Source organism: Bemisia tabaci, chromosome 8, assembly GCF_918797505.1.
Source record: "Bemisia tabaci chromosome 8, PGI_BMITA_v3".
NCBI lineage: Eukaryota > Metazoa > Arthropoda > Insecta > Hemiptera > Aleyrodidae > Bemisia > Bemisia tabaci.
In genome coordinates, this window is record NC_092800.1 from 34851484 (window position 1) to 34877802 (window position 26319).

Sequence of the window (26319 nt, forward strand, 5' to 3'; positions counted from 1 at the left end):
AGTTTGTTTCATTAGGTTTCGTTGCGCGAATCGTGCTCTACGTAAAATTTTGGTCAAGAAACATGTATCAGAATGCTTAAATTCGTACCTTGTCTAGTGGTCCATTATGATATTTATTTCGTCACTTTTTAAATTTTAAGGGGTGCTGTAAGAAGAAAATTTCACGAGGAAACCAGTGGAACCACTTTTAGAACCTCAAAGTTTTGTATAAACGGAGAAAATTTTGTCCAACCTCTCCTGTTGACTCGATCCACTGTGCGTTGTTAGGAGTGACGTCACTAAAAAGATACCCCTTTACATAGATTGGACCACTCCTAAAAACTCTTACAATAATACTCTTACAAAAAGCTAAAAACTTATTATTTTTGCTTGTAATAGTTACTAAGAGCAAAATTCCTCTGAGTTTCCAGGGTTTTTAACCAAACTCTCTTTTATTTCACACAATGTTTCTCACCAACTGATATTGATAAGCGTATTTTAGGTTACCCTCCTTCCCCAGTCGCTGACTCGAAAGTTGGCAACACTGAATTTCCTACATTTAAATCCGCGCCAAAACCACCAATTCCAGGTGAGGCAGCCTATCTCGATAAATATAGATTTTTTAACATTTAATTTAGATGGACGAGACCCAGTTTTGCTTACTCTGAAATTGCCACTTCCCAAGGATCAGATATGACGTCAATATTGACATGTTAGAGTTCTGTAGAGCAAGACCAACAGAGCAACATGCAACCAAATGATCAAAAAGAAATCGTAAGTGGGGGGCATATTATAATTAGAGCACGTCAATTAATAGTGAGAAATCACGAAGTTATTATAAGTCGTTATTTCTTAATCAAGCAAAAATATTAGTTCCTTGACGATTTATAAAGCGACTACAGTGAGAAGTTCCGATGCCTTACACAATTCAGGAAATTGCGTGAGGCGATTTCATTACAGCTCACGAAATAAAGTTGGTTGAAGCCGTAGAAATGTAAACTACTTTTAGTTGAAGTCCCAAAAATCGAAGGATTTAACCAACCTCATCTAAATACATCAGACGTTGTCCAGTTTCCTTTCATGTTTTATTTTTTTCATGGAGAAGTAATCAAAATTCTGATTCGACATTCAAAAGGTAAATTCTTTTGGGAAGAAATTAGGAAGGATATCGACTTGGTTATCAGTAGCACGGGATTGAACAACATTACTGAGTCCGTACCATATTCTGCAGGGAAATCAAGGCTAAAAAATGCTGAAAATTTAAATTAGTGTCAAAGATTAAGCTCTAATTATTAACCCTTTTAGTCGCGCACTGATACTCATTAGAGCTCGAATCGTTGACTCTAATTAAAATTTCTTGGCTATGATTTCCCTGCAGAATTGTGGAGACCCAGCGCTATTGTACCATCCTGTAATTACAGTTTGCGCCACATTTTTAGTGGTGTTTTCTTCGTTTATCAGAAGTAATCTTCGTAAATTGTTCTTCATTGATCTGAGCTGTGAGAGAAAACAAACTCCTGAATTTTTGAAAGAATGTGATGAACGAAGGTTGTTTTCGCACGAGCCGATTCAAACTCCGCACAATGGAACGAACAAATAGAAGAGGCCTGACATGACATTTTTAGCTAAACTGTCAAATTTTTGTGTTTATTTTGTCATAAATTCAATTTCAGAGGGTGATTCTGAAAGGAAATTTCACGAAAAAGCCGATGGAACAACTTTTAAACTTTCTTGTTTTATATTTTCGAAAATATAAGCTTTCAAAGTTTCCAGATTTTGTCCGACTTTTCCTATGGACTCGGTCCAGTGTGCGGCGCCCAATGGAGCCTCGCACGAGTAATGCCGTGCTAAGAAGGAAAAACGTCATATGAGCATTCGAATGTTGCCAAATTTCCTCTCGCAAAATATTTATTTTGAAGAAAGTTACGAGTATTTTTCCTTAAAATTTTCAGATATTTTAGATTAAAGTGCGAACAAAATTCTCCGAAAATTCGAAGGAAAGATACTTGCGAATTTGCCCAAAAAATTGTGCTTTTCCAAAGGAAATTGGGCAACGGCTGAAGGGTCATACGGCGTTTTTCCTTGGTACGGCAAAGTAGATACACGGCTTTTGCGTTCTGGACCCTGAGCGTGACGTAAGCCGCGAATCTCGATTTCAGAAACGTGAGACACACATCACAAAGCAAACTCACGCACAAGACCATGTCGCGTTACAGAGGAACAAAAATCAGCCGACCTACTCCGCCGTGCTGAAGAAAAACGCCGTATGAACTTCACTCTAACATTTCGAATCGACCCAAAAGTCAAGAATTAACGTTTGTCAAGTCCTCGAGTTCAAGGAAGTCAAACTGCGGGCCGATTATTGAAATTGATAGACAAAGCTATAGACAAAGAAGACATAGGGAATATAGAGCGATCCTATTGGTTGAAATGGGTGGTTCCTATCGACAAAGGGAGAAGATGATAGACTAACTGTCGGGTTTCTCGTGAGTTGCCGTTAGTTAGTCTATTACCTACCTCCTATGTCTATTGCAACCACCCGCTTCCACCAATAGGATCTCTCCATACCTCTTTTGTCTCCTTTGTCTATAGCTTTGTCGATCAATTTCAATAATCGGTCCGCTGGACTACACTCTGCAAAAAGGAACGGAGACGTTGCATGTGTGAGGGATTTGCGATTTGACTGTTGATTCTTATGTAAAAGCATAGAATAAAGAGACTAACGTCAACAGAAGCGAAAGCCCCCGCCATTTTCATGTCAACGAAGCATACCGAAAGGAGGCTGTTTCAATAAGTACTGTTTACGTTTGCGGTTTTGGAGAGGTCGAATAATAACGGATACATACGTTTTAAGGAATTGTAAGAGTTTTCTTTTAACTTATTTATCGTTAAACCGAAGAAGTACTGTAAATTCGCTTAAAATTTAATGTTTTTTTCCACTTTTATATTTGTAGGTAACCTCGAAATTGGTTTCAATCTGCGCAGAAGAATGTTAACATTGGTTCTTACGGAGCTTTCGCTTCTGTTGACGTAGTCTATTTATTCTATGGTAAAAGTTCGCGAGAAACACGATGGTGCCACTGGTATTCTCTGAAATCAATTCCCAAGCTCAAAAAAAGCTCTCAAGTTGAGGCCAAAATGGAGGGGATATCCCACCCTACCCTGAGAGTCCACCTCTACAACAAAACAAACTCTCCATGCAAAGATAGAGAGCAAATACATTAGCAGGATTGCCGTGTTTTCAGTTGTGGAGTCCCCAAATAAAATGGCAGCACTGTAAATGTATTTGCTCCCTTTCTTTGGATGGAGAGTTTGTCTTGATGTAGAGGGGGACTCTCAGGATAGCGTGGGATATCCCCTCCATTTTGGCCTCAGTTTGAGAGCTTTTTTTGAGCTTGGGAGATGATTTCAGAGAAAACCAGTGGCACCATCGTATTTCTCGCGAACTTGTACAAAAGAATCAATGGTCAAATCGCAAATCCCTCACACACGCAACATCTCCATTACTGCTATGTTTGTTTGAGAGACAACATATCAACGGCGTAACTGCAAAAACGCTAATATCGGTGGCTGTGTTTAAAAATCTCCACTCCTAATTTATTATTTGAAATGAGACCAAACCAACATCACGGCTTGAACTTTTTACAGGATATTCTTCGAAAAGAGACGAAAAATCACGGAAATTTTCGAGAAATTACGGTTATTAGTTTTCCAGATGGGCTGCAAATAAAGTATGATAGGAAGTCTGCAAACCGAGAGAAGCATTTCTACAGTTTCACCATCGATATGCGGCATTAGTTTCCGTGTGCAGATAGGTGCTGTTGTATGTCAATGAGCCAGCAATATTATTTCCTAATTGCAAAATGCAATCCAAATCTACTTATGCTAATCACGCAAACGAAAATAATTACGTGCTTTGTAATTTATGGTTTTCGCATTGTATTAACATTAACATTTTTAGAAGTGCCATCCATTAGACCAGAAGGTAACGCTCCGTGAAATATATTTAACTTATCCGCTTATATAATTCCTTTCTCAAGAGCAAATTAACAGAGCTTATCTGGATCTTTGACTTTACTTTTAGAGAAACATGTCGAATTGGGCGCGAATCGTGATCAGGATTAAAAACGTCTATTGTTTCCTTGCTAAAGCGTTAGGTAACAAAATTAGCATGACGTAAGTCAAATACGCAAACAATTTGGATGAGAAACAGGAGAAACCAAAACCTCATCATTATAAAAAAGTAAAATAACAATCTGGTTGAATTTTCATAGAAAGTTGGAGCGCTTACAGATATATGACCGTCCACGGAAGAAAGGAACTTACTTACAAAGTCTGAGGAGGCAATATTTTCAATTGAAAGACTTTTGTCATACTTATTACCGTACTTCGCAATTAGGAACTACAATAACTGGCTCATACGTAAAAGCGCCTATCTACTTAGGGAAACTAACGGAACAAATGTCGCTCCTCAAATCAGTATATTCCAATCATTCCAAAACTTTAGTACATTTCCAAGATATTCAGTATCTCCCCGACAGAAAAATTCAGTACTTTTTCAGTGCCTCCATTTGACGAAATTCGAGCAATTTTAAAAATTTGAATTTTTCGCTCAAAATGTGATAAAAATGACACAATAATGAAAAAATTCCGGACCTTTCCGCACTTTTTCGGTACTTCCGGACCGCCCTCAAAAAATCAGTACTATTTCCGGACTTCCCGGACTTGTAGACACCCTATCAAATGAGTCAGAAATAGTGGTTCCTGGTATTGTAGAACCTAGTCCAAATTACGATAGTGTATCCAGGTAAGCCGTGACTTCCAAAGTTGTGAAGCGTCTTACGTTCCCGATGGGGCGATGGATGGCGGTGCCCAAGTCAGTGACCCAAATGGCGATAGCGAAAGGTGAAGGGCAGCCGGGGAGGAGGTTGACAACCCTCACCGGCTCACCCCTGCATAACAGGTGACACGATACGATACGGAATCAAAATGGCACCGCGCCACTTAAAAATTAACGCCGCGTTACAGGCCGTGGGAGAGATCTATGAATAAATCGCGCCGCCCTCCTGACGACTAGGAAAAACACCGGGAAATCGTTCGGATTCGACTGCGGTTGTACGGGATTATTCGAGGGTGGCATAGAACGAGAGATAGTTGGACTGCATTTTGCAATTTGGAACTATAAATTTTGGCTCTTCTGGAAAAACACTTATGTGCATAGGAAAACTAATGGCACATACGTTGTTTTTAAACCGGGCTAGAATCTATAGGTCCAAATTTCAATATGTGGTCCAGTTATGGGAGATTGGAAATTACCGTACGATATTTCCGATATTTCACGAGGCGGTGTAATTTTTGAAAAAAATCAAACATTTATCTCAGAGGCAGGGAATCCTTCTGGGAACTGGAAAAAACACCGGGAAATCGTTCGGATTCGACTGCGGTTGTACGGGATTATCCGAGGGGGCATAGAACGAGAGATAGTTATGGGAGATTGGATATTACCGTACGATATTTCCGATATTTCACGAGGCGGTGTAATTTTTGAAAAAAATCAAACATTTATCTCAGAGGCAGGGAATCCTTCTGGGAACTGGAAAAAACACCGGGAAATCGTTCGGATTCGACTGCGGTTGTACGGGATTATCCGAGGGGGGCATAGAACGAGAGATAGTTATGGGAGATTGGATATTACCGTACGATATTTCCGATATTTCACGAGGCGGTGTAATTTTTGAAAAAAATCAAACATTTATCTCAGAGGCAGGGAATCCTTCTGGGAACTGGAAAAAACACCGGGAAATCGTTCGGATTCGACTGCGGTTGTACGGGATTATCCGAGGGGGGCATAGAACGAGAGATAGTTATGGGAGATTGGATATTACCGTACGATATTTCCGATATTTCACGAGGCGGTGTAATTTTTGAAAAAAATCAAACATTTATCTCAGAGGCAGGGAATCCTTCTGGGAACTGGAAAAAACACCGGGAAATCGTTCGGATTCGACTACGGTTGCACGGGATTATTCGAAGGGGGCATAGAACGAGAGATAGTTATGAGAGATTGGATATTACCGTGCAATATTTCAGAAGTTTCACGAGACTGTAATTTTTGTAAAAATCAAACATTTGTCTCAGAGGCAGGGAGTGCAACCCGCGCTAAAAAAAAAAAAAAAAAAAAAAAAAAAAAAAAAAAAAAAAACCATACAACACAATATGTGTTTAATATTTTTATCCAACTCTGGATTTTTGTTTCTTTTCCTTGAATGGGAGATATGAGCGGTAAACGCTAGTAAAACAGTGCCTCTGTACAATTTGTGGCAGCGTTTTGATAGATATTCAGCATTAGCTGATAATCATAAAGCCAATAGAGCCCCTCATAGCCCCTATAAAGCCCCTCATGGGCCCCGATAAGCAAAGAGGAACCAAGCCACATCAGCTATTGCAAAATTCAATTTAGCAATTTCATTTTTTACATGAAAACGGCTGTGTAGATTTTTGTGCAAATTTCAGTGAATTTTCTGCATAGTACGAGGGGAATTTCTTACAATATTCAAAGGAATCCGCATAAACGTTCTCTTGTAAAAAAAAATGAATTACCCAGTTAACTTTGGCAAAAGCTGATGTGGCTTGGTTCCTTTCTGCTCATAACGTGGTCCAAATGATCCAATAAAACTTCAATCCTATAAAACTCACAATAATTATGTGTCGTTTTTCCAGATTCTCATTCATGTGGGCACAGCAGGTTGGACACGGTTGGCAGGTTGTTCGGTGGACTGCTTTTGCGTGAATCGGTCTAATTACGGCATCATACCACACAGAGATTTTTTTTCCAAAAATATGCATTTTTTCGAGTTATTTCTTGAATCATTTCTGGACGCAATTAATTGCACTCCATCCAAATCTCGAGTTTTCAATTTGTGTAAGATTTTATTGATTTTGACGGCATTGAGAGTTTTTAGTAAAAAACACGGGCTCCTATACGTGGACCCAGTTTATCAGAAAGGAACCAACCCACATTATCGAAAAAAGTGAGTTAAGGACGTTTTCGAGTTCAACTAGCCGCAGATTTTCTCCTGCCAAAAACTGAAAGTCGAAAAAAAGAAATTAGTTTGTGAAAAGAGAGGTTAAAGTCTATTTTCTACATCTAGCCTTATGGAAGGAAAAAAACTTCAAACCCCTTTTTCTCTGTTTCAACCTAATGAGGGTTGGCCGTTCCTTTCTGATAAACTCCGTCAAAGTAAACAGTTTCGTTCGAATCGAAAGGAGGGATTTTATGTAAAAAGTGGTACTTACTGTTTCAGGATGTGTACTAAATCGCTGATATAATTCTTCAACTGTAATTTTGTGAAAATCTATATCCAATTCTTGTTTTAAATCGTCCAAGTTATCAGTCCGCACTTTTTTCGCAGCTTTTCTTCTTGACTGTGAACACACAAGAAAACGAGAGAGCGTTAGAAAAACAGATAAAGAATAATTTTATTCATAAAAAAAAAAAAAAAAAAAAAAAAAAAAAAAAAAATTACAAAGAAAAAACATGCACTTAAGGTAATTCTAGTTTTAGGAGGCATCATCCACCGTTGGAGCACCCCCTCCCTCCCTTCCTCTACTTGGATGACGTAATTCATGGACGGTCCCTAAATCTAGAGTCCCTTTATACTGAGAGTCAAGACAACACCCCCTCATGGAGTCACAAACGGCAATAAAGATTACAGAAATTGAACGTTTTTTGCAATCTTTGATCGGACCATTCTCAAATTCCTTTCTCCGCCCCTTCCCTCATTCCGTTTGTTCCTTCCCGAACCCGTAATTCCCCGGTCCATTCCAGATTATAATCTTTGCAATCGGTGAAAATGTAATCTTTATTCCCGTTTGTGACACTGTGAAGGTCTAAGATACGGGGACCAATCAGAAATGGATTCACATTGTCTTGACTCTCAGTGTAAAGGGACTCTACCTAAATCCAACCTTGCAGCCATGCTAACATTTTCGCGCGGGCGGTTTGAATGGGCCAATGGCGGGCCGGTTCAATTCCCTCGGCGACGTAGCGCTGAGATGAAAGAGCCGTTGCAAGTTGAAGCGGGAGGCAAGGAGCCGATTGGCAGCTTTTCTGCCATTCGAAAATAGTTCATGGCCATGCATGATTGGCTGGATTATCCCGCTCGCGCGCGAAGGCGTCACTCGACAGTTCCAACACCAACACCCTTTGCTTTTGCGTAACCTTACGGCTAGTCTCACGGCCTTACAGACAGAGCTGCAAAATTTCGTAAAATTTTAGCGATGAAATCGAGTTAAATTTAATGAAATGTTTTGGAAATATAAGACTTTTTTTTCTTTTTATTTTTTTCTTTGGCGTAAGAGACTTAGAAAAAGGTGGAGACTCTATTTTGAAACTTTTAGAAAGAAAAGAAGACGTAAAAATATAATACGGAAATATCACGCTTTGAGCTTCAGAATTCCTGAATTTTCATTGATGAAGTCGAATTTTTCATGAATTTCTTTAAATAATACAACTTTCCTGAGAAATCAGAATTCCTGAATTTTCATCGATGAAATCGAATAAAATTTCATTGAATTTTTTAAACGATTTTATGACGCAAGAGACTCGGGAATAGTTGAAAACTCCAGTATGCAGCTTTTAAGAAGATAAAAAGACTGTGAGCTCCAGAAATCCTTGTCGTAGATTGTGCGTATACGCAGGACTCGAAGCCAAGAGTTCACAAATATGATCTCGAAGCTAGTTAAAACATCTAAAAGGGTGACTTGAGGTGAAAAGCGATGAAATGAGGGAGCCGAAATCCGGGCGGATGGATAGGAAACCACCCACAGCTTTCTGGTGAAACTCGATCTCACCGGTGCACAACGGTTTCTCGCGACGCACGGTGGATACGGTGGGTGGGAACTACGGACATTAACTTGAATTTCAGGATGGAACAAAAAATAGGTCATGAAATTTTGGTGCGCTTGAGATGCAAGTTCCAAGGAGTTCTTCGCATACCTAAGAGATGTAAGCAACTAAGTGGACTCATAAGAGGTAAAATTGCGCAAAAATTACATTGAGCGCACATTGGTCTATTGGTCAACCTAATCTATTTGCTTGAAATGTGTGGTTCTTATTGACTAAGGAGGTAAATGATAGACTACAACTATCCGGTCTCTCGTGGGTTGCCGTTGGTTAGTCTTTTACCTACATCCTTTGTCCATTAAAACCACCCGTTTCCACCAATACAGGGTGTCTACTAAAACAGGCTGGTCAAAAATAAGTACTTCTTCAGTACATTCTCAAAAAATTCAGTACCTCCTCCGACAGAAAAATTCCGTACATTTTTAGCACCTCTATTTGACAAAATTACAAAAATTTCAAAAATTTGAAATTGCGACAAAAATGACAAAAAATTTAAAAAAATTCCGGACGTTTTAGCGGAATTTTCGCACTTTTTCAGTACTTTCGGACCGCCCTCAAAAAATCAGTACTCTTTCCGGAAATTCCGGACTTGTAGACACCCTGTCAATAGGATCCCTCCATATCCTTTTTGTCTTCTTTATCATTTGCTTTGTCTATCAATTTCAACAGCCCACCATCCCATTTCATTTTTTCCAGGACCCAAATTTCCGCGCTTTCCTTCGCTATCTACCGCGATCCCGACCCCACAGAGCGGCGACGCACCTTAACGCAAATCCACTGCGCGAGGGTGTAAAGTTTCCTCCCCGAATGGACTACCCTCGCCGACGCTTACGTAACGCGCTAAGGCCACGAAACCTACAAAGATATCGGCAAAGACGCTCAGATAGAGCTCGAAGTCGAACGGCCCTGTGTGGCGCACAGTGGATCCAGTCGATAGGAGAGATCGGACAAGAAATTTTTGACTTAAACTGCAAAATTAGATGTTTAATTCGTCACATTTTAAATTATAAGGGATGCTTCTGAAAGAAAAGTTCACGAGAAAACCAATGGAGCCACTTCTAGAACCTCAAAGTTTTGTATAAACGCGGAGTTATAAGCGTTTATAGTTTCCAAATTTTGTCCAACCTCTCCTATTGACTCGATCCACTGTGTGGCGCCCAGACCGGGGTGGATCGTTTGCTAACCTCCTTCAAAAAGGAAATTATGGGCATTTGGGTTACTATTGATTTTTCCCATCACTGTCACAATCCACAACCACTCTCCGAATGTAAATAAAACAAGGCGAAAGCTTCAATGCGTTGGCATTGGAGAAACGCCCGACAGCGGGCTGATTATTGAAATTGATAGACAAAATAAGACAAAGGAAAATTGAGCGATCGTACTGCGGTGGAAATGGGTGGTTTCTTTGGACTAAAGAGGAGATGATAGACTAAATGTAGAGCGTCTCATGGGTTGCTGATAGTCTATTACTCATCTCTTTTGTCCATTACAACTACCAGCATCCATCATGGGGACCCTCTATTTTCTCTTTGTCTATAGCTTTGTCTATTTTAATAATCAGCCCGCAGTCAGCGGAGCTCTTTTATACAGCTTTAAACATGTAGGGATAATAGTAATTCATTGATGAAAATTTTCAAACGAGAGCGCATGATTTACCTTAATCGCGTAATCAAGGTTTTCCAACTTCAAAGAAGGCAGGTTTTTACAATACCCGAGAAAAACGAAAAACACTGCGAAGTATTAAAAAAATACGCTCATTAGAATTTCTGCGATCAAATCCACGAATATTACTTAATCTGCAGCAACATACATTTTAGGAAAATTATTTTCTTGGCAAACGAGACTTATGGTATTAGAAACTAATTTTTAGAGACGGCTCAACCTGACATTAATCGGTCATTACTATCTATACCCGTGCCCTACGAAGAAGTGAAACAGCATATCAGAGAAAAATAGGTGCCGTTTAAAAAATCAAAACTATGCAAAAATAAAAGAAAAACTAAAATATTAAAAATGAAAAACGCGGATGAACGCTGAATCGGTTGATAAACGCCACGACATCGAGCCAACGTTGAAAGCCTATTGAAAGCCGTTCAGAAAAGCCTATTGAACGTAGTTATGCTAAAAGAAACTTATTGCCCGCAAACCCTATGCCCATAGTTTCTTTTAGCAAAAATACTGTGTTAAAAAAAATATTAAATATTCTCTGTTAATACTGTGATTATTCTGCGCACCTAAACCAAGAGAAACGCCGAACACCTGAAAAACTGAATCTTCTTCCAATTCGATGACATTGTGCGGATAGCCAGCAAGGGATCTTTAAAATACTTCGGCTCCGTGAAAAAAGCATGGGAACAGAACATAAGGGCAAGATAGAGAGGGTGAGTTGGGGCGAAGGCGCGAAGGACAGGTAACAGAGGCGTTACAAGGCGATGAGGTTGGTAAACACAAATGGACAAACACGGGGACAGAAATTAATTAGAGTGGACGCACTTGTGTGGTATGAAATACTGATACACGCGAGAGCATTGAGTTGCAGGGTTGCCGTGTTCACAGACAGAAATAAACGCTTTGGGGCAACTTATGCGAGCGAAGAGCGAACGCCAATGCGATGCCGTATAAAAATAAGGACATTGCAAATATAAATCTGATAACAGACGAATTTTCTGGAAAATTTTGAGAAAAAATTCTTTTGAAGTTTTGGAGTATTTTCTTTACAAGATAATCTGCTGAAACAGAAAATGTCACTGAAAAATATTCGCACGTTTCCCCTCGAAAAAATATGTTAACGGAATAATTTTGAAAAAAATGTGAATGTTGTTCATACGGCGTTTATTTTGAGCACAACAGAATGTAAACAAGCGGTTTTAACACATCAGTGTTGAGGAGCATATTGAGGTCTGTGTCCAGTGAGGGTAAATTGATTCTGAAAATGAATAGAAAATAAATGGAAAAGCCAAAATAGCACTATATGCCAAGTCCGCCATCTTGAATTTTGGAATTTTGAAAATTTGACTGGAAATTAGCGTTTTCCGTCAAATGGTGTCCTCTGAAACCGTGTTTCACTTCACAAGTCGTTTTCACTTTCACAAGTCGATCGAACGGGAGCCGGGATAGCATGTTAGGTAACGTCCGCCATCTTGGATTTTTTATTTTGAAAATTTGACTAAAAATTCTAGTTCCCCCTCAAAAAATACCCCCTACTACCGAGTTTAACTAAAAATCGATGGAACAGGAGCCGTTATAGCACTTATCAACCAAACCTACAAAAACTCGGGGAGAACTTCGAGACAAACAATTTGATAGGTTTCCTTGTAAAATAATAATACATAAAAAAAATAATTGTGGATTTCTGCAACGTGAGAATACATCCAGTCTTTGCTGTAACTGAATATACCTGATATTTATGACTCCGATTGGTTACAGAGCTCAGGAATCGATCGCAATGGAGTCGAGTTGGGTTAAGTTAGGTCACGCAACTAAACTAACTCTCCGGCAAAGCTGGAAGTATCACTCGAATTGAAGGCGCCCAAATCCTTATGTAATGCGATCGCAATAGAGTCGAGTTGGTTTAGGTTAGGTCACGCAACTAAACTAACTCTCCGGCAAAGCTGGAGGTATCACTCGAATTGAAGGCGCCCCAATCCTTAATTTGTACACACTATCTCTACACCTTCGATTTTTCATGAATTTTCTCGAAAGTAACGAGGTTTAGGGAAGAAAAGAATAATTCATAAAATGTTTTAAATTATATTTGAGTTAGATTGCGCCAAAACAACAAAGGTTTTCTATACTTTGAATTTCAGGTTTTGCAGAAATATTGACGGCATATTTTATCACCTGGTATAAACAAATCGGAAACTGCTACCACTTCATTTTTTCGCTGTGGACTGTCGCCACGCTGTGATTGCACTACTTGTGCAGCCGATGTGGGGTCTCCGAGATACTTTATTTTAGAGGTTTATGACTCTGATTGGTCACAAAGCTCGGGAACCGATCGCAACAGAGTCAAGTTGGTCAAGTTAGGTCACGCAAGTAAACTAACTCTCCGGCAAATCTGGAAGTATCACTCGAATTGAAGGCGCCCCAATCCTTGATTAGTACACACAATTTCTACACCTTCGATTTGTCATGAATTTTCTCGAAAATAATGAGGTTTAGGAAGAAAATGGTGATTCATAAAGTGTTTTAAATTATATTTGAGTTAGATTGCGCCAAAACAACGGATATTACGGAGTTTTCTATACTTTGAATCTCAGATTTTGCAGGATTATTGACGTCATATTTTACCACTTAAACTAATCGGAAACTGCCACCACCTCATTTTTCCCTGCGGACTGTCGCCACGCTGTGATTGCACTGCTTGTGCGGCCGATGTGGGGTCTCGATACTGTTTTTTCAAGGATACATGACTCTAATTGATCACATAGCTCGGGAACTGATCGCAGTGATCGCATCGCAATAGAGTCAAGCTGGGTTAAGTTAGGTCACGCAACTAAACTAACTCTCCGGCAAAGCTGGAAGTATCACTCGAATTGAAGGCGCCCCAAATCTTAATTTGTACACACTACTTCTACACCTTCGATTCGTTATGAATTTTCTCGAAAATAATATGGTTTAGGGAGGAAAGTAATGATTCGTGAAGAGTTTTAAATCATATTTGAGTTGGATTGCGCCAAAATAACGGAGATTCTCTATACTTTGAATCTCGACGCCATATTTTACCAACTGGTATAAACAAATCGGAAACTGCTACCAATTCATTGTTTTGCTGTGGACTGTCGCCACGCTGTGATTGGACTGCTTGTGCAGCCGGTGTAGGATTGCAGGGTCTCCGAGATACTTTTTTCCTGGCTCAGGGACTCCACGTCCAAGTGCCGACGGGACGCCAGCCGAGCCAATCAGAAACCGCTCATCTACATACCGCTCCCTTTGGCGTTACGCTGTTTCCGCTCAAGTCGGCGGATGATTGGCGGTTACGGTTACCGCGGTGGCTGACGACACAGGATGTTGCATTCCTGTCTCATTGACCAATCAGCGGCGCACAATCAACATTCAACAGCTCCTTGTATGAATTAATTAATTCAGCCTTTGTTTACCGTGCGCTGCTCGATCGCGCCGCCCGCTGCCTCGTCAAAGGTCCGTTTGTCGCCAACGCCATCGTCGCCGGATGGGGTCGACCCGCGGATCGAATAATTACTCGTCCGACCAGATACCACCATTCATGTTCTCGAGGGCTCGTTTTGCCTACCTTGGGAAATGAAGGCGAATCCAAATGAATGGATCGCCTTATCGAAACCGACACCTGCGATTCAACTTGTTCCGTCCGACAGACGGACGGATAAGAGGCCCTTTCGTCATTTTGTTTTTACCTGTTACAGAATAGGGACATGTGTCACACAAGCGGTGTAAGAGGGGGGGGGGGGCTCAAAAATGCCGAAAAAGCGCGTTTCGTAATTTAGGGAGGGCCCTAAAGGCGGTGGGATAGGAGCCCCCCTCCCCTCCTCGCACCTCGATTCTAATGTTCTTTGGCACCGTTGGAATTTAATATTTCAACGAAACAAAAAATAGATACGTAAATATTTTAGAGGAGCTCATTTTTACTCCAACACTGCATTTTCAAGTTATCCGACTAATGCATAAGTGTCCATGCCCTTTCAATGAGTGTTCCACAAATTATTCTTCTTTGTTTTTATGTGGACACGATTTTCTCCTCCGAAGATTTGAATAATGGAAAAAGGCACAAGGAAGTTGTTTGAGCTCTCCCGAGAGACATTTGCTGAAGTCGACGGGCCGACACGCTAATCGTGAAAACTCTCGACTTTTCATGTGGATTTTCTGAATTTTTCTGATTATTTCCAGTCGTGGATTCTCTGTTTCTTCCAGTATTTCCCGGGGTTGACATAATTCCTTTATCTCCAAACTCCCCGCCATTCCTCAGACACTTTTCTCTTTTCTTGACTTCAAAATTTTCTGATTCCCTGACTTTCCCTGACTCAAAAATTTTCCGATTCTCTGACTTTCCCGGTTTCCTAGGCTGCCAGCGACCCTGCACCTCACAGACTGTCAGAAATTCTGGTTTGAAACATTCCCCAGCTTGATTTCTTTCCACTATACCTGGTCTCATTCCCCGCATCGCTCAAGCTCTACTTTGATCCCATCCCATGGCAACGGCAGTAAAACGAGTGCACGTGGTGGACACGGCAACGCGACCTTAAACAAGCTCTCACCTTACTTCGAATCCGGTGCAAGCGAAATCGACCGTCAACCGATTCGAGCCGGTTGTGTTCGTCGCTCACAATTGACGCCAATTGTCCGCTGCGCCGGCTCACGGTCAGCTCTCCCATTCAAAACGGAGAATAAAACACGCATCGATGTTAAAAAATCCCGTTTTAAATACCATCAACGGCAACGCCGCGCCGGCCTCTGCACGGCTAAGTCGCGAATCTGGATCCAGGGGGCTGCTCCCGGATTAGTATGCAAGACGCTCCTGTTACATCCGATGACGTCAGACGAAGGGACGGCCATTTCAACTGAACTGATTGCTTGGCGGCTCAGTCCCAGGCTCGAAGGATCTAGGACTGAATTTCGTTTGTCTGAACGGGTAATGGCGAGCTGAACTACATCAAAGAAGTGTCGATGCACAGTGGATCGAGTCACCAGGAGAGGTCGGACAAAATATGGAAACTTTAAACGCTTATAACTCCGTATATATAAAACTTTGACGTTGAAAAGTGACGTGGTTCCATTGGTTTTCTCTAGAGTCCCTTTATACTGAGAGTCAAGACAATGTGAATCCATTTCTGATTGGTTCCCGTATTTTAGGCCTCCACAGTGTCACAAACGGGAATAAAGATTACAGTTTCACCGATTGCAAATATTATAGTCTGGAATGGACCGGGGAATTACGGGTTCGGCAAGGAACAAACGGAATGAGGGAAGGGGCGGAGAAAGGAATTTGAGAATGGGCCGATCAAAGATTACGAAAAACGTTCAATTTCTGTAATCTTTATTCCCGTTTGTGACTCCATGAGGGGGCGTTGTCTTGACTCTCAGTATAAAGGGACTCTAGTTTTCTCGTGAAATTTTCTTCCACAAGCATCCCTTGCAATTTAAAATGTGACGAATTACACATTAAAATTTGCAGTTTTAGTCAAAAATTTCAAGTCCAATCTCTCCGATCGCCTCGATCCACTGTGCGGCGATTCCAAAAAGGGGTGCCCGATTGATCCGGACTTTAGAGGAACCTTCTTTCATGAGGACACGTACGCCAGCCAATAAGGGAGTTCGAAATTCAGAAGAGGAGCGGTATTCGCTGGGAATTAGTATTCGTGGATTTGCCTTTATCTTGCAAATAGGCAAAACTAGCCTTCAAGGGCGTGAACGATGGAATCTGGTTGAACATGGCATGCATATTTGTAGATTTGCTGAAGTGCAAATGAGTGTATCGTCGATTGATTAATCCAGGATCCAGCAATTTGGCAACACTGGATTTCCTCCATTTAAACTAATGCTAAATAATCGATTCTTGGCGGAGCACTGGTCCTTCCAAGAATCGATACATTTCCATAGGTTTTAAATGGAGGAAATCCGGTGTTGCCAAATTGCTGCATCCGCCAATGCCCAGGATAGAAAAGATTGCGGTATGCACAGAGACATGAGCTAGAGTTCCTGAGGTTGGTAGACGTGGTATGCCAAGGCGGGTGGTATGCATACGCGGTAGATGGCGTCCTGAACAGAATTTTTCGAAGCGCGATATCTCTGGTGAGTGCTCGATACACGATCAAATTCCCGAACCAATTATCATCAAAGTGTCGGGAGTCATCAATATTAAAATCGTTACTTCGCCTAATTTTCAAATGAAAACCTGGCAGAAATGTTTCGTGTGGCAAGAAATGATGAGTGGTGGCACACAATCCTAATCAAAATTTGACGGCCGGTCCAGTTTTGATCAAAGCGGACTGTTTCATGGTGATCATCAGTCATCAACTGGGCTACTTTGATCGGAATTGGTTCGGAATTTGGTCGTGTATCGATACCTTTATAATTGAACAAAGAAAGTTGCTGTTCGGACAGATCTTACTGTTTTTCGCTGATCTACAAGAATCAAGCATCAAAACACCATTCTGTGACCAGCGCAGCTAATCCATTCCATCACGGTAACTACAAAAATGTAGAATTACCTCGGGACAGGGACATCAATGGAGATGTCGCGTGTGTGAGGAATTTGCGATTTGACTGTTGATTCTTTTGTAAAAGTTCGCGAGAAACACGATGGTGCCACTGGTTTTCTCTGAAATCAACTCCCAAGCTCAAAAAAAGCTCTCAAGTTGAGGCCAAAATGGAGGGGATATCCCACGCTATGCTGAGAGTCCACCTCTACATCAAGACAAACTCTCCATGCAAAGATAGGGAGCAAATACATTGACAGGGCTGCCAACTTATTTGGGGATTCTAAAACTGAAAACACGACAGCCCTGTCAATGTATATGCTCCCTATCTTTGCATGGAGAGTTTGTCTTGGTGTAGAGGTGGACTCTCAAGATAGCGTGGGATATCCCCTCCATTTTGGTCTCAACTTGAGAGCTTTTTTTGAGCTTGGGAGTTGATTTCAGAGAAAACCAGTGGCACCATCGTGTTTCTCGCGAACTTTTACGTAAGTATTGATAGTCAAATCGCAAATTCCTCACACATGCAACATCTCCATTACCTCGGGACAGGGACATCAATTCGTCTTCACGGATCTGAGACCCGGGGCGGGTTTTTCAGGGCGCTGGTTGCCGAATCCCCCCCCTCCCGAAAGTTGGCCTCCGGCGACGATGGATCGTGCGCGGGCGGGAAGAGCAATTAGGCTCCAAGTTTGATGAGCAAGTTCGGGAAGGGCCCGACGTGACTCTTTGATGAAAAGACAACACAGAGCTGGAGGGAGGCTTCGCGGGAATATGTGGGGAGCATCGCGGGAACCTTGACCCGCGGAAAACAAGGTGATGAAAAGTCAACACGTTCACGGATTCCTCATCCTTGCTTCGGCGACAGGAACGCCGTCTTAGCGGGTCACTGCTCGTTTTGTTTACCACGGCGAAGAGGAAGAGACACGAGGGCGTTTTGAAGACGACTGAACAGGGTGTAGAAAGTTCCTTAGAGTACACTTTCAGCCAAGATGGCGATGTACAATACGTGATAATTCCTGTCCTCTTCGCTTACATTGGATGACCGAGTCCCCAGGAATCGAAAACAATCGACTATGTATCTTAATAGTGACCCTGCGTGACACAGGAAGAATTTGGCAACGTCAAAAGGCTCATACGGCGTTCCTTCTTAGCATGGCAGAAATCATCAGACAGGGTTGCCACAAAATTTAGAAAATGAAATTTCCTGACGATTCCCTGACATATTTTGGTGGAATTCCCTGAAAATGGGAGATGTGACGGATGGTTCAGAAGGCATAATTGAAAATAGTTTCCAGGCAAAATTTCTTGTTCAAAATCTGAAACCCAATTTAGAAAGCAGATGAAGGTGATTTAACAAATTTTCCCTGACGTTTTCGTCATTTATGTCATTTTCCTTGACATTTCCCTGACTTTCTAAAATTCCCTGACATTTCCCAGTTTTCCATGACTGTGGCAACACTGGCAAAAAAAGTAGCTTGGGTCTAGAGTCCAAACTCTTGAAAACAATGACAAGAAAAAATACTATTGATTCAATCGGATTTTCGCTTGAATCAAAAGGAAATCCGCTCAAAGTAAGAGGCTTGGTTCTTGATTTTAGCAAAAATCCGATTGAATCAAGAGTATTTCTCCTTGTTAATGTTTTTCAGAGTCTGGACTCTAGATCCAAACGGTTTTTTTTTTTCCAGTGAGCCCTGAAATCACCTGAAAATTCCCGACCATCAACCGGGACGAATCGCGAGGCGGGACAACACCGGACCGGCGAACATCGTACACGACGACGAAGATAGCCGGGAACGGGGGGATGGGGGCAGTGCATCGGGGGCCGGGGGGGGGGGCGAAGGGGGGTTGAAATCGGAGCTGGACAGGAAAGGTGACGGTGTCTGGGTCTGCGGCGGCGGCTCGCCGGGTGCCGGGGCCGGCCTTGCAGCCCGGGCGGCGGGGGGGCGCGTGCGCGGGCGCCTGGAAAAATCAATAGCGGCAAACTGCTGAGCACAGCCGTAACCTCTTTCGTCGGGCTCCGCGGGCGAAGGCGCGCTCGGAGCTCGACTCCGAGTTGGCGAGTCGGCTCGGCCGGCGGACTCATTAACCGAGTTTCTGTCTTGTAATTCAATTACCCGTCTCGGCCGGTTCCGAGTGCCCGGCCCGGCCGCCTCCACCGCCGCCGACGACCCCGTCGCGCTTTTGTCGGCTCCGGTGTCCACCTTCACGTCCAACACGACGTCCGAGATCTCACTCAAGTCGTCTCGCCCGATGATTCGTATTCTGCCGTCTTACTCAAGAGAGCCGAGGGGCTAAACTTTTCGAAAATGAGTTTCCTTCGAATTTTGCTTAGTCTGATTCAGATGGAATCTTTGAGTTAAAACAACGGCATCCATCTTATCGGGTTAGATGGTAAGATAGATAGAATAAATACTTCATCAGGGTTGCCACAGAATTTAGAGAATGAAATTCCCTGACATTTCCCTGATTTCCTTCACAGATTTTGGTGAAATCCCCTGATAATTGAAGATATGCCAGATGATTAATAGACAAGACATTATTCGTAATGGTTTTCAAGCAAAATGGGCTGTTCGAAACGTCGGATCTATTTTAGACGGCGGATGGAAGTGACCCAACAATTTTTCTCTGACATTTTTGTCGATTTCCCTAACGTTTCCTGGTAAACCCTACCTGTAGCAATCTTGGTTTAATCGAATTCAGATGGAATATTTGAGTTGAACCAACAGAATTCATCTTATTAGTTTAAACACGAGACATCTGAGTGAAGCTTGAGAGCGTGAAAATTGACGTCACTGCAGGCAAAAGAGCCGCAGGGGGTGTTATTCCGTTCGAGAACTGTACTTTTAAGTAAAATGGCGACCTTCCCTTCAGATTTCTATCGTTAAAACTTATATGGATACTATATGCTGGATTTTTCTCCGGTACCTATCTCCTGAGATTATTGAGAAAATCCTTGGCAAAAAGAGCCACAATTCACTGAATCTTTAGAGAAGGATACGGAAGAAAAGTGTTAGGGGTCATCACCTAAAATTGTGTTACAACCGATATTTGTTGGGCGACATGTGCATTTCCAATTCAGGGTGGTAGTACTGCACCTCAACCTAATTTATTGGGGTACTACCACAATTAATTAAAAATTCCCAAGTTGGGAAAAAACCCTTACCTTTTTTTTCATCGATAAAAAATTTCATGATTACCCTAACATGGCGCAAAATGCTATGCCCTAGCAAAATGCTACGCTGATTTACCGCGCACACTTGAAACTGAAAATGAATTCCTGACCACAGTTAACTTTCCCTATTTTATAATTTCGTAGGGCATTTTCCAGATTTCCTGACCTCTGCAGCTGTTGGTTCGGTGATTTCATATCTCTATGGACCCGCAGCTCCGTTCAAATGTTCTCAAGGTGCTAGGTACTCCTCGCAGCACTTTTCTACCATTTAAAAACCAGGTTCTTTCTCTCTTTAAATTAATGACAACGAAAGAGACACTGTCTCGCTTACGGTAGATTCACTACAGACAAGCGGAGGACAGAAAGTGGTCGTCGGGAGAGAGGGAATACACGATTCATTACTCTTTAATATCCATCTTGACATCTTACAGAGGTTGGTGAAAGCATTTCCAACCTCGCGGGACGGGGAGGTGTGAGCTTTTCATGCGAAAAACACGGCGAGAACCTTGTTTATTCCGTTCCATTCAATCCTTCCACCGTTTTCACTGTGGATGGCGTTGGGATTTTTTTCCCCCTCGCAGGGATTCTTTTTCGACTGGGTCTCCCTTCTTTCAAACCCGCTCGGAAGTGGAGCCATTCGTTGCTGCTCGTGGGTGTAATATCACAGTGTTTTTTTATTTCATGACGTTTTTCTGAATTTGCACCCTCAATGGAGCAACCAATTACGCTAGAGGGTGCTCCATTTTTTTCTGACATTTTCGTTTCCTACGATGTTTAATGCGGGGATGCGGAACGGAGAAAACGACTTCGGTTCAAATGGAAAACTAAAGTTTTCAGTCTGGGTTAGAGATATAGGTTGAGTACGGTCACGTCGGTAATTTTGAGGTTAGGTCATGGAGCATTTAGGGCCCAAAAGGGCAGCCAACCTATGAATTAAAATTATTCAGAGTGATTCATTGTTAAACAGCTGTTAAGACCCGTCGTTTTTAAAGCACACGTTTGTCTTAATTTCTGCATGAATTAACGATTTTTTTTGGAAGAACGCTCATTTATACACATTCTTGGCCCCTTATGCTTTAATATTGGAATCTGAAGATTGGTGGCGGCATTTTTCGTGTTAGGAAGTTGGCTGCCCTTTTGAGCCCTTTGAGCTCCATATTTTGACACGCCCGTACTCTCCCGTCTAGATAACCGAAGTTTACGCTCATAGAGTTCTTTCATCAGAGGGGCTTGGAGGACGAGGTGCACAAGTGCAGTTTTGGCTGATTCGAGAGATACGTGTTTAAAGTTTCGAAATTACATGGATCCTTCTGGTGAAAAGAAAGTTCAAACTGTCTTTTTGACGCGTAATAATTGGAATTTGGGAGCGAATTTTTCAAAGCGTATTCATTAAGACTATAGTTTTACTTAAAATCACCAATATCTCAACTCTTTCAAAAACTGCACTTATGCGCCTTGTCCTCCAAGCCCCTCATCCTTACTTCAAGTGACTGGGACTTTAGTTAGGCACACTGAGGCTCCTACTTTTTACCAAATACTCTGGTTATCAGAACCATAAACTTGATGTTCCGTGTGAACAACAGTTCACTCCTTCGGACCAAAGTTTTTCTCTCGGTGTACCATTATTTTGTACGATGGTGCTTACATTGCACAAAAAACAAATCGGATGATCGAAAAATGCATTAAAAAGTAAGCACCGACCTCGGTTTAGGACATTTGCAGTAGGGGCGGGCTTTAGTTCTTTCCGGAAAAAGGCGCCATTGTTAAAACAAAAACCTGGCTTCGAGAATAAAAGGTGAAACGTCCGAACGGGAAGAGCCGTGCAAAAATTGAAATGGGCGGAGGGGAGCTTTTAACCCACTTACACGGGCATTATGACTACAATAGCACGGGCCTTTGGAAACCCGAGAGCTAAATAACGCAACAACGGGGAAAAGAAGAAGAAAAAACTGGGAGCTTGGAAAATAAACGTGATGAAAATCCCTTTGGGATGAAACATGGCGGAAAAGACAAAGAGGAAACTAAATGTAAATCTGACTGCAGATGCGGCAGAGTTGCACGCTTGCAGAAAATTGCAATTTGTTTGATAGTTTGCTTGAATGAAATCGCGTTTCTCAATCAAATGAACGAATTTCTGCCAAACGGAACTAAGTGCATTATGACGTGAGCCCTGTTATGCATGTATTCATATGCGTTTTAGGGCTCATATTTTAATGCACATAGTTCCGTTTGGCAGAAATACGTCCAAATATCGACGGTGAAACTGCAAGTGCGAATATCTCGGTTTGCAACGTTGCAGGATTCCTGTATTACTTACAGAAAATGGGAAGTAGTTGTATAGAAATAGTTGTTTGAATAGGAAAGTGCTCATCGTCATTTTTCGAAAAACCTCCTTAATTTTTCTTCTCTGTGGGAAAATAAGAATAAAATTGCAAGCAACGGCCTCATTTTGTTCTCTTTTTTTAAATAAAAATGAATCGCAGATTTTGAAACACAGCAAACCAGATATGCATTCCTATAGTTTCATCATGAATATATAGTTTCTTGATTCAGGAATATTCTTTTTTCCTCTGCTTCCCCTTTGCTCACGAGTCAAAACAACTCAACCGCAACAACTTTCATCTAACACGCAGCCAAGGGGTGTTCTCTCCATGCATCAAAGAATGAACCCCGTTTATTCCCTTTTCAATCCCAGGTTCCTCACCTACTTCCGACTCGAATTTCACACTACTCACTCCGGCTGTGAACAGGTTCTTCGCAATGGAAATTCACTTAAAACTGAAAGAATGAAAGCTATTGCAGCTACGTCTTTCCCTCGGGATTGAAATAAAACTGAGTTAGAAGAGGTTTCCATTACGTTTAATAAGGGTGGAGACAGATATTTTCCACAGGATATAATTTGCTTGATACGAGATTTAAGTTAATCTGAAGTAATTAGGTTGAAACAAGAGCGAACTTAGGACGGATACAAGAAAGAGATATCAAAAAAGGTTGCCACGTCAATAGAACTGACTTCGTAGCGGAAAATTAATTACTAAAAGCACTCTGCTTGTTAAATTATTCTTTTCAATATAATTCATTAGAAAACCCAACTTAGGGAATATAATAGACGCTTTTGAAACTGGACTCTTTAGTGGCAAGAAAGATACGTCTCTAAGTATGAAACATTTAATGCTCATTAAGGTCGGTCAGATCATTTAAATCTGCGTTTCATTTATTTGGAGGTTATTAAAACATTTTACGCGATCGAAACCTCGAAAACCAACTTTTCAGATGAAACAAAATGAACTTGCATTATGACAATGCACTATTCATGCAGCTGCAAAGAATAACGCCAGAGTTTCTGATTCCATCATGGTAATTAGAAGGTACCTCAACACAGTTAAGAAAAACATTTTCCCTCGTTCTCTCACGAAAAATGTTTTTTTTCCCAACGAATACTGATTTTTCAGTTCTACAGACATTATGATCTTCATTTGCTTTTAAAAAAATAGCTCAATTTTATTTGCTATATTTCCATTTTCATGATACCGTGCATCACTCTCAACTTAAATTTGCGACCAAAAGCAATTACTGCAGTCAGAATGCGCGCAAGGCGTGCAATTGACGGAACAGTAATTGTGAAGTCGCTGAATTTTGGTTGTCATTGAGATGCGCAAATCGTGTATCAAAAGCGACCGGGTATGACTTTGCGACGGGATTCAAATTGATTTTCACTGATGAACGGATTCATTACGATCGGCTATTATTGGCAATCGGGGAGTGACACAGGAAAAAACAATACGGTTTGATTGATTCTCTCCTGCTGACGATCCACAATGCGGCAGAGATGACGCGAGAGATGGCTCCGTGGAGTATGGACATTAGATCCCATGCAAACCTTTCGAATGTAATGTTTGGAGTCCCTGGTAAAAATAGGCGATGAGAGCTGCGTTTCAAAATATCATAGGAATTCTCATAGCGAGCTAAAGAAGGCTACAGAAAATCATATAGCTGGCTGTAGAATGCGGAGAAAATCATACGACCGGGCTATACGAAGCGATAAAAAATTATGCAGCCGGGCTATAGTTCCTATCGCCGGGCTTTACACTTTATCGCCTGGCTGTTGCTTTTTCGCCATCGATTATAAAAGGCTATAAGAAATTGTGTAGAAATTCGTGTGCTTTGGAAATCATTAAGTTTGATACGGAACCACCTTAATATTTACAAAACACACATTATATTTTCCTTTAATACATATATTTTTTCATCAATTAAAATGAGGATAAACCATACAGGATGTGCAAACATTTCAAAATCATGAGTTGAATAACGCTGACTCCGCCAGATTAAATATTACAGCCTATCACAAAGCGGAGCGGCGACGCACTGGCGCCTACAAACCTAACAATGATACTTCACGCATTGCGCAACGCGTGAAGTATCCCTGTTGGGTTTGTAGGCGCCAATGCGTGTTTTGCGCTGGCTGCCCGCCTGCCACGGCGCTTGAAGCAACTATTTCACACCAGAGGTATTGCACAGTATCATGCGAAACTGAAGGCGCTCTATATTAGTAATGGCAGGCATCCATCAAAAGTACGGAGCTTTCCTCGCAAAATAAATCAAGATACTACGGCCCACAAAGAGAGCAGTATTCCACAAACTCACTAAGTCCTAGCATCCGTAATTAGTAATGATTAGCATACATTTTATCACCTGGCTGTTGCTTAATCGCCATCTGCTATAAAAGGCTATGAGAAATTGTGTAGCCGGCTATAAAAGCTATAGGAAATCTTATAGCCGGCTGTGGGTCTATGGTATTTTGGAACACAGATTCTACTGCCAATTTTTACCAAGGATTTTTTCATCCCCCGATATGTTCCTCGTTTTACTTAATTTTCAAACCAGTGAAAGGGCTATGATAAGTCCCCGAAATTTGCGATTTTGAAATTTTTTAAATCATACATTTGAACCGAAGCCCTCGGTTCCCCAAAAAGAGTGACAAAAACGCCCATTTTTCGGCAGACTCTCAGCAGTTTCAGTGAAATATTTCACTTCGAATCACTCTCTTGGGCTCAAGTCTGCCAAATCGTGCGATAAAATGCGGATATTTTACACGGGTTCGAACACTGAATAAAAAGTTACGGGGTATACAAATATACCGTCCGTTCCGGGTGCTGGAGCCGTAGCCTCGATTGGTCCAGGTGCTACACTTGGAATTTTCGGCCTCTGAGCCCGGAACGCGGACGGTAATGTCTAAATGGCCCGCAGGGAAGGCCTCCACGGCCGGAGGACCAAGCCGTATCAGCTATTACCGAATTTAATCGGACAATTTAATTTTTTACGCGAAAACGGTTGGGCCGATTTTCGTGCGAATTCCAGTGAATTTTCTACATAGTACGAAGCAAATTCCTCAGCATTTTTAAAAGAACAGGGTTGCCACAGAATTTAAAAAAATTATCCAGGGATATTTTATCCCTGACATTTCCCTGAGCTCCCTGACAAATTTTGATAAACTTTCCTCACAATAATTATGATGCTGCGCCCGGAATTTTCGGCCTCTCAGCCCGGAATGCGGAGGGTATGTTTACATCGCCCGTAACTTTTTTTTTCAGTGAAATGGAGGAAATGCCGATTTTCCAGCACCATCCGGCATCGCCGCGGGAGACCAATCAGATTGCGGATGCTCCCGACCATCGCAACGGCGATCCGGTTGAATGAAAATACGCGCGGATCGACAATGGGCACGGGGGGAGCGGGGGGGGGGGGGGGGCTAGGGTCAGGTTAATCAATGAACAGATGCAATATGAATGAGTGAACGCTGAACGAGCGGCGACGACGACAACGCGACGACAAGGTCGACACTTCATTCAGCGACGTCTACGGCCCGGGTCCGCTAGGAAATGTCACCTTCGCCGGGTCCCCGGGAACTCCGGGTCCCGCGCCCGGGGCCACCGGGGATGGGGCCCGGCCGATGGCTTAATTACCCGGGAACGATTAGCGCCGACTCGATTAGAGCCGCCGCGCCGCTCCAGGTGAGCGGAAGCTTGTGTAGCTAAATCGCGGTGCATCATCGGGCGCATAGGCAACAATGTATTTTCCTCATTTAAACC

General features: G+C 42.0%; 1 protein-coding gene across 15 annotated transcripts in view; it reads right to left on the bottom strand.

Moving 5' to 3' along the window:
• Window positions 1–26319, bottom strand: part of Atpalpha (sodium/potassium-transporting ATPase subunit alpha) — a 161382-nt gene that overhangs the window by 36953 nt on the left and 98110 nt on the right. For all 15 annotated transcript variants that reach the window (XR_011900383.1, XM_072303451.1, XM_072303455.1 and 12 more), the window contains one exon: window positions 7276–7404. Coding sequence is in view for 14 of the 15 variants with exons in the window: in XM_072303451.1 (XP_072159552.1) it covers window positions 7276–7404 (129 nt within the window). In the remaining variant the exon portion in view is untranslated. The remainder of the gene's footprint in view (window positions 1–7275; window positions 7405–26319) is intronic.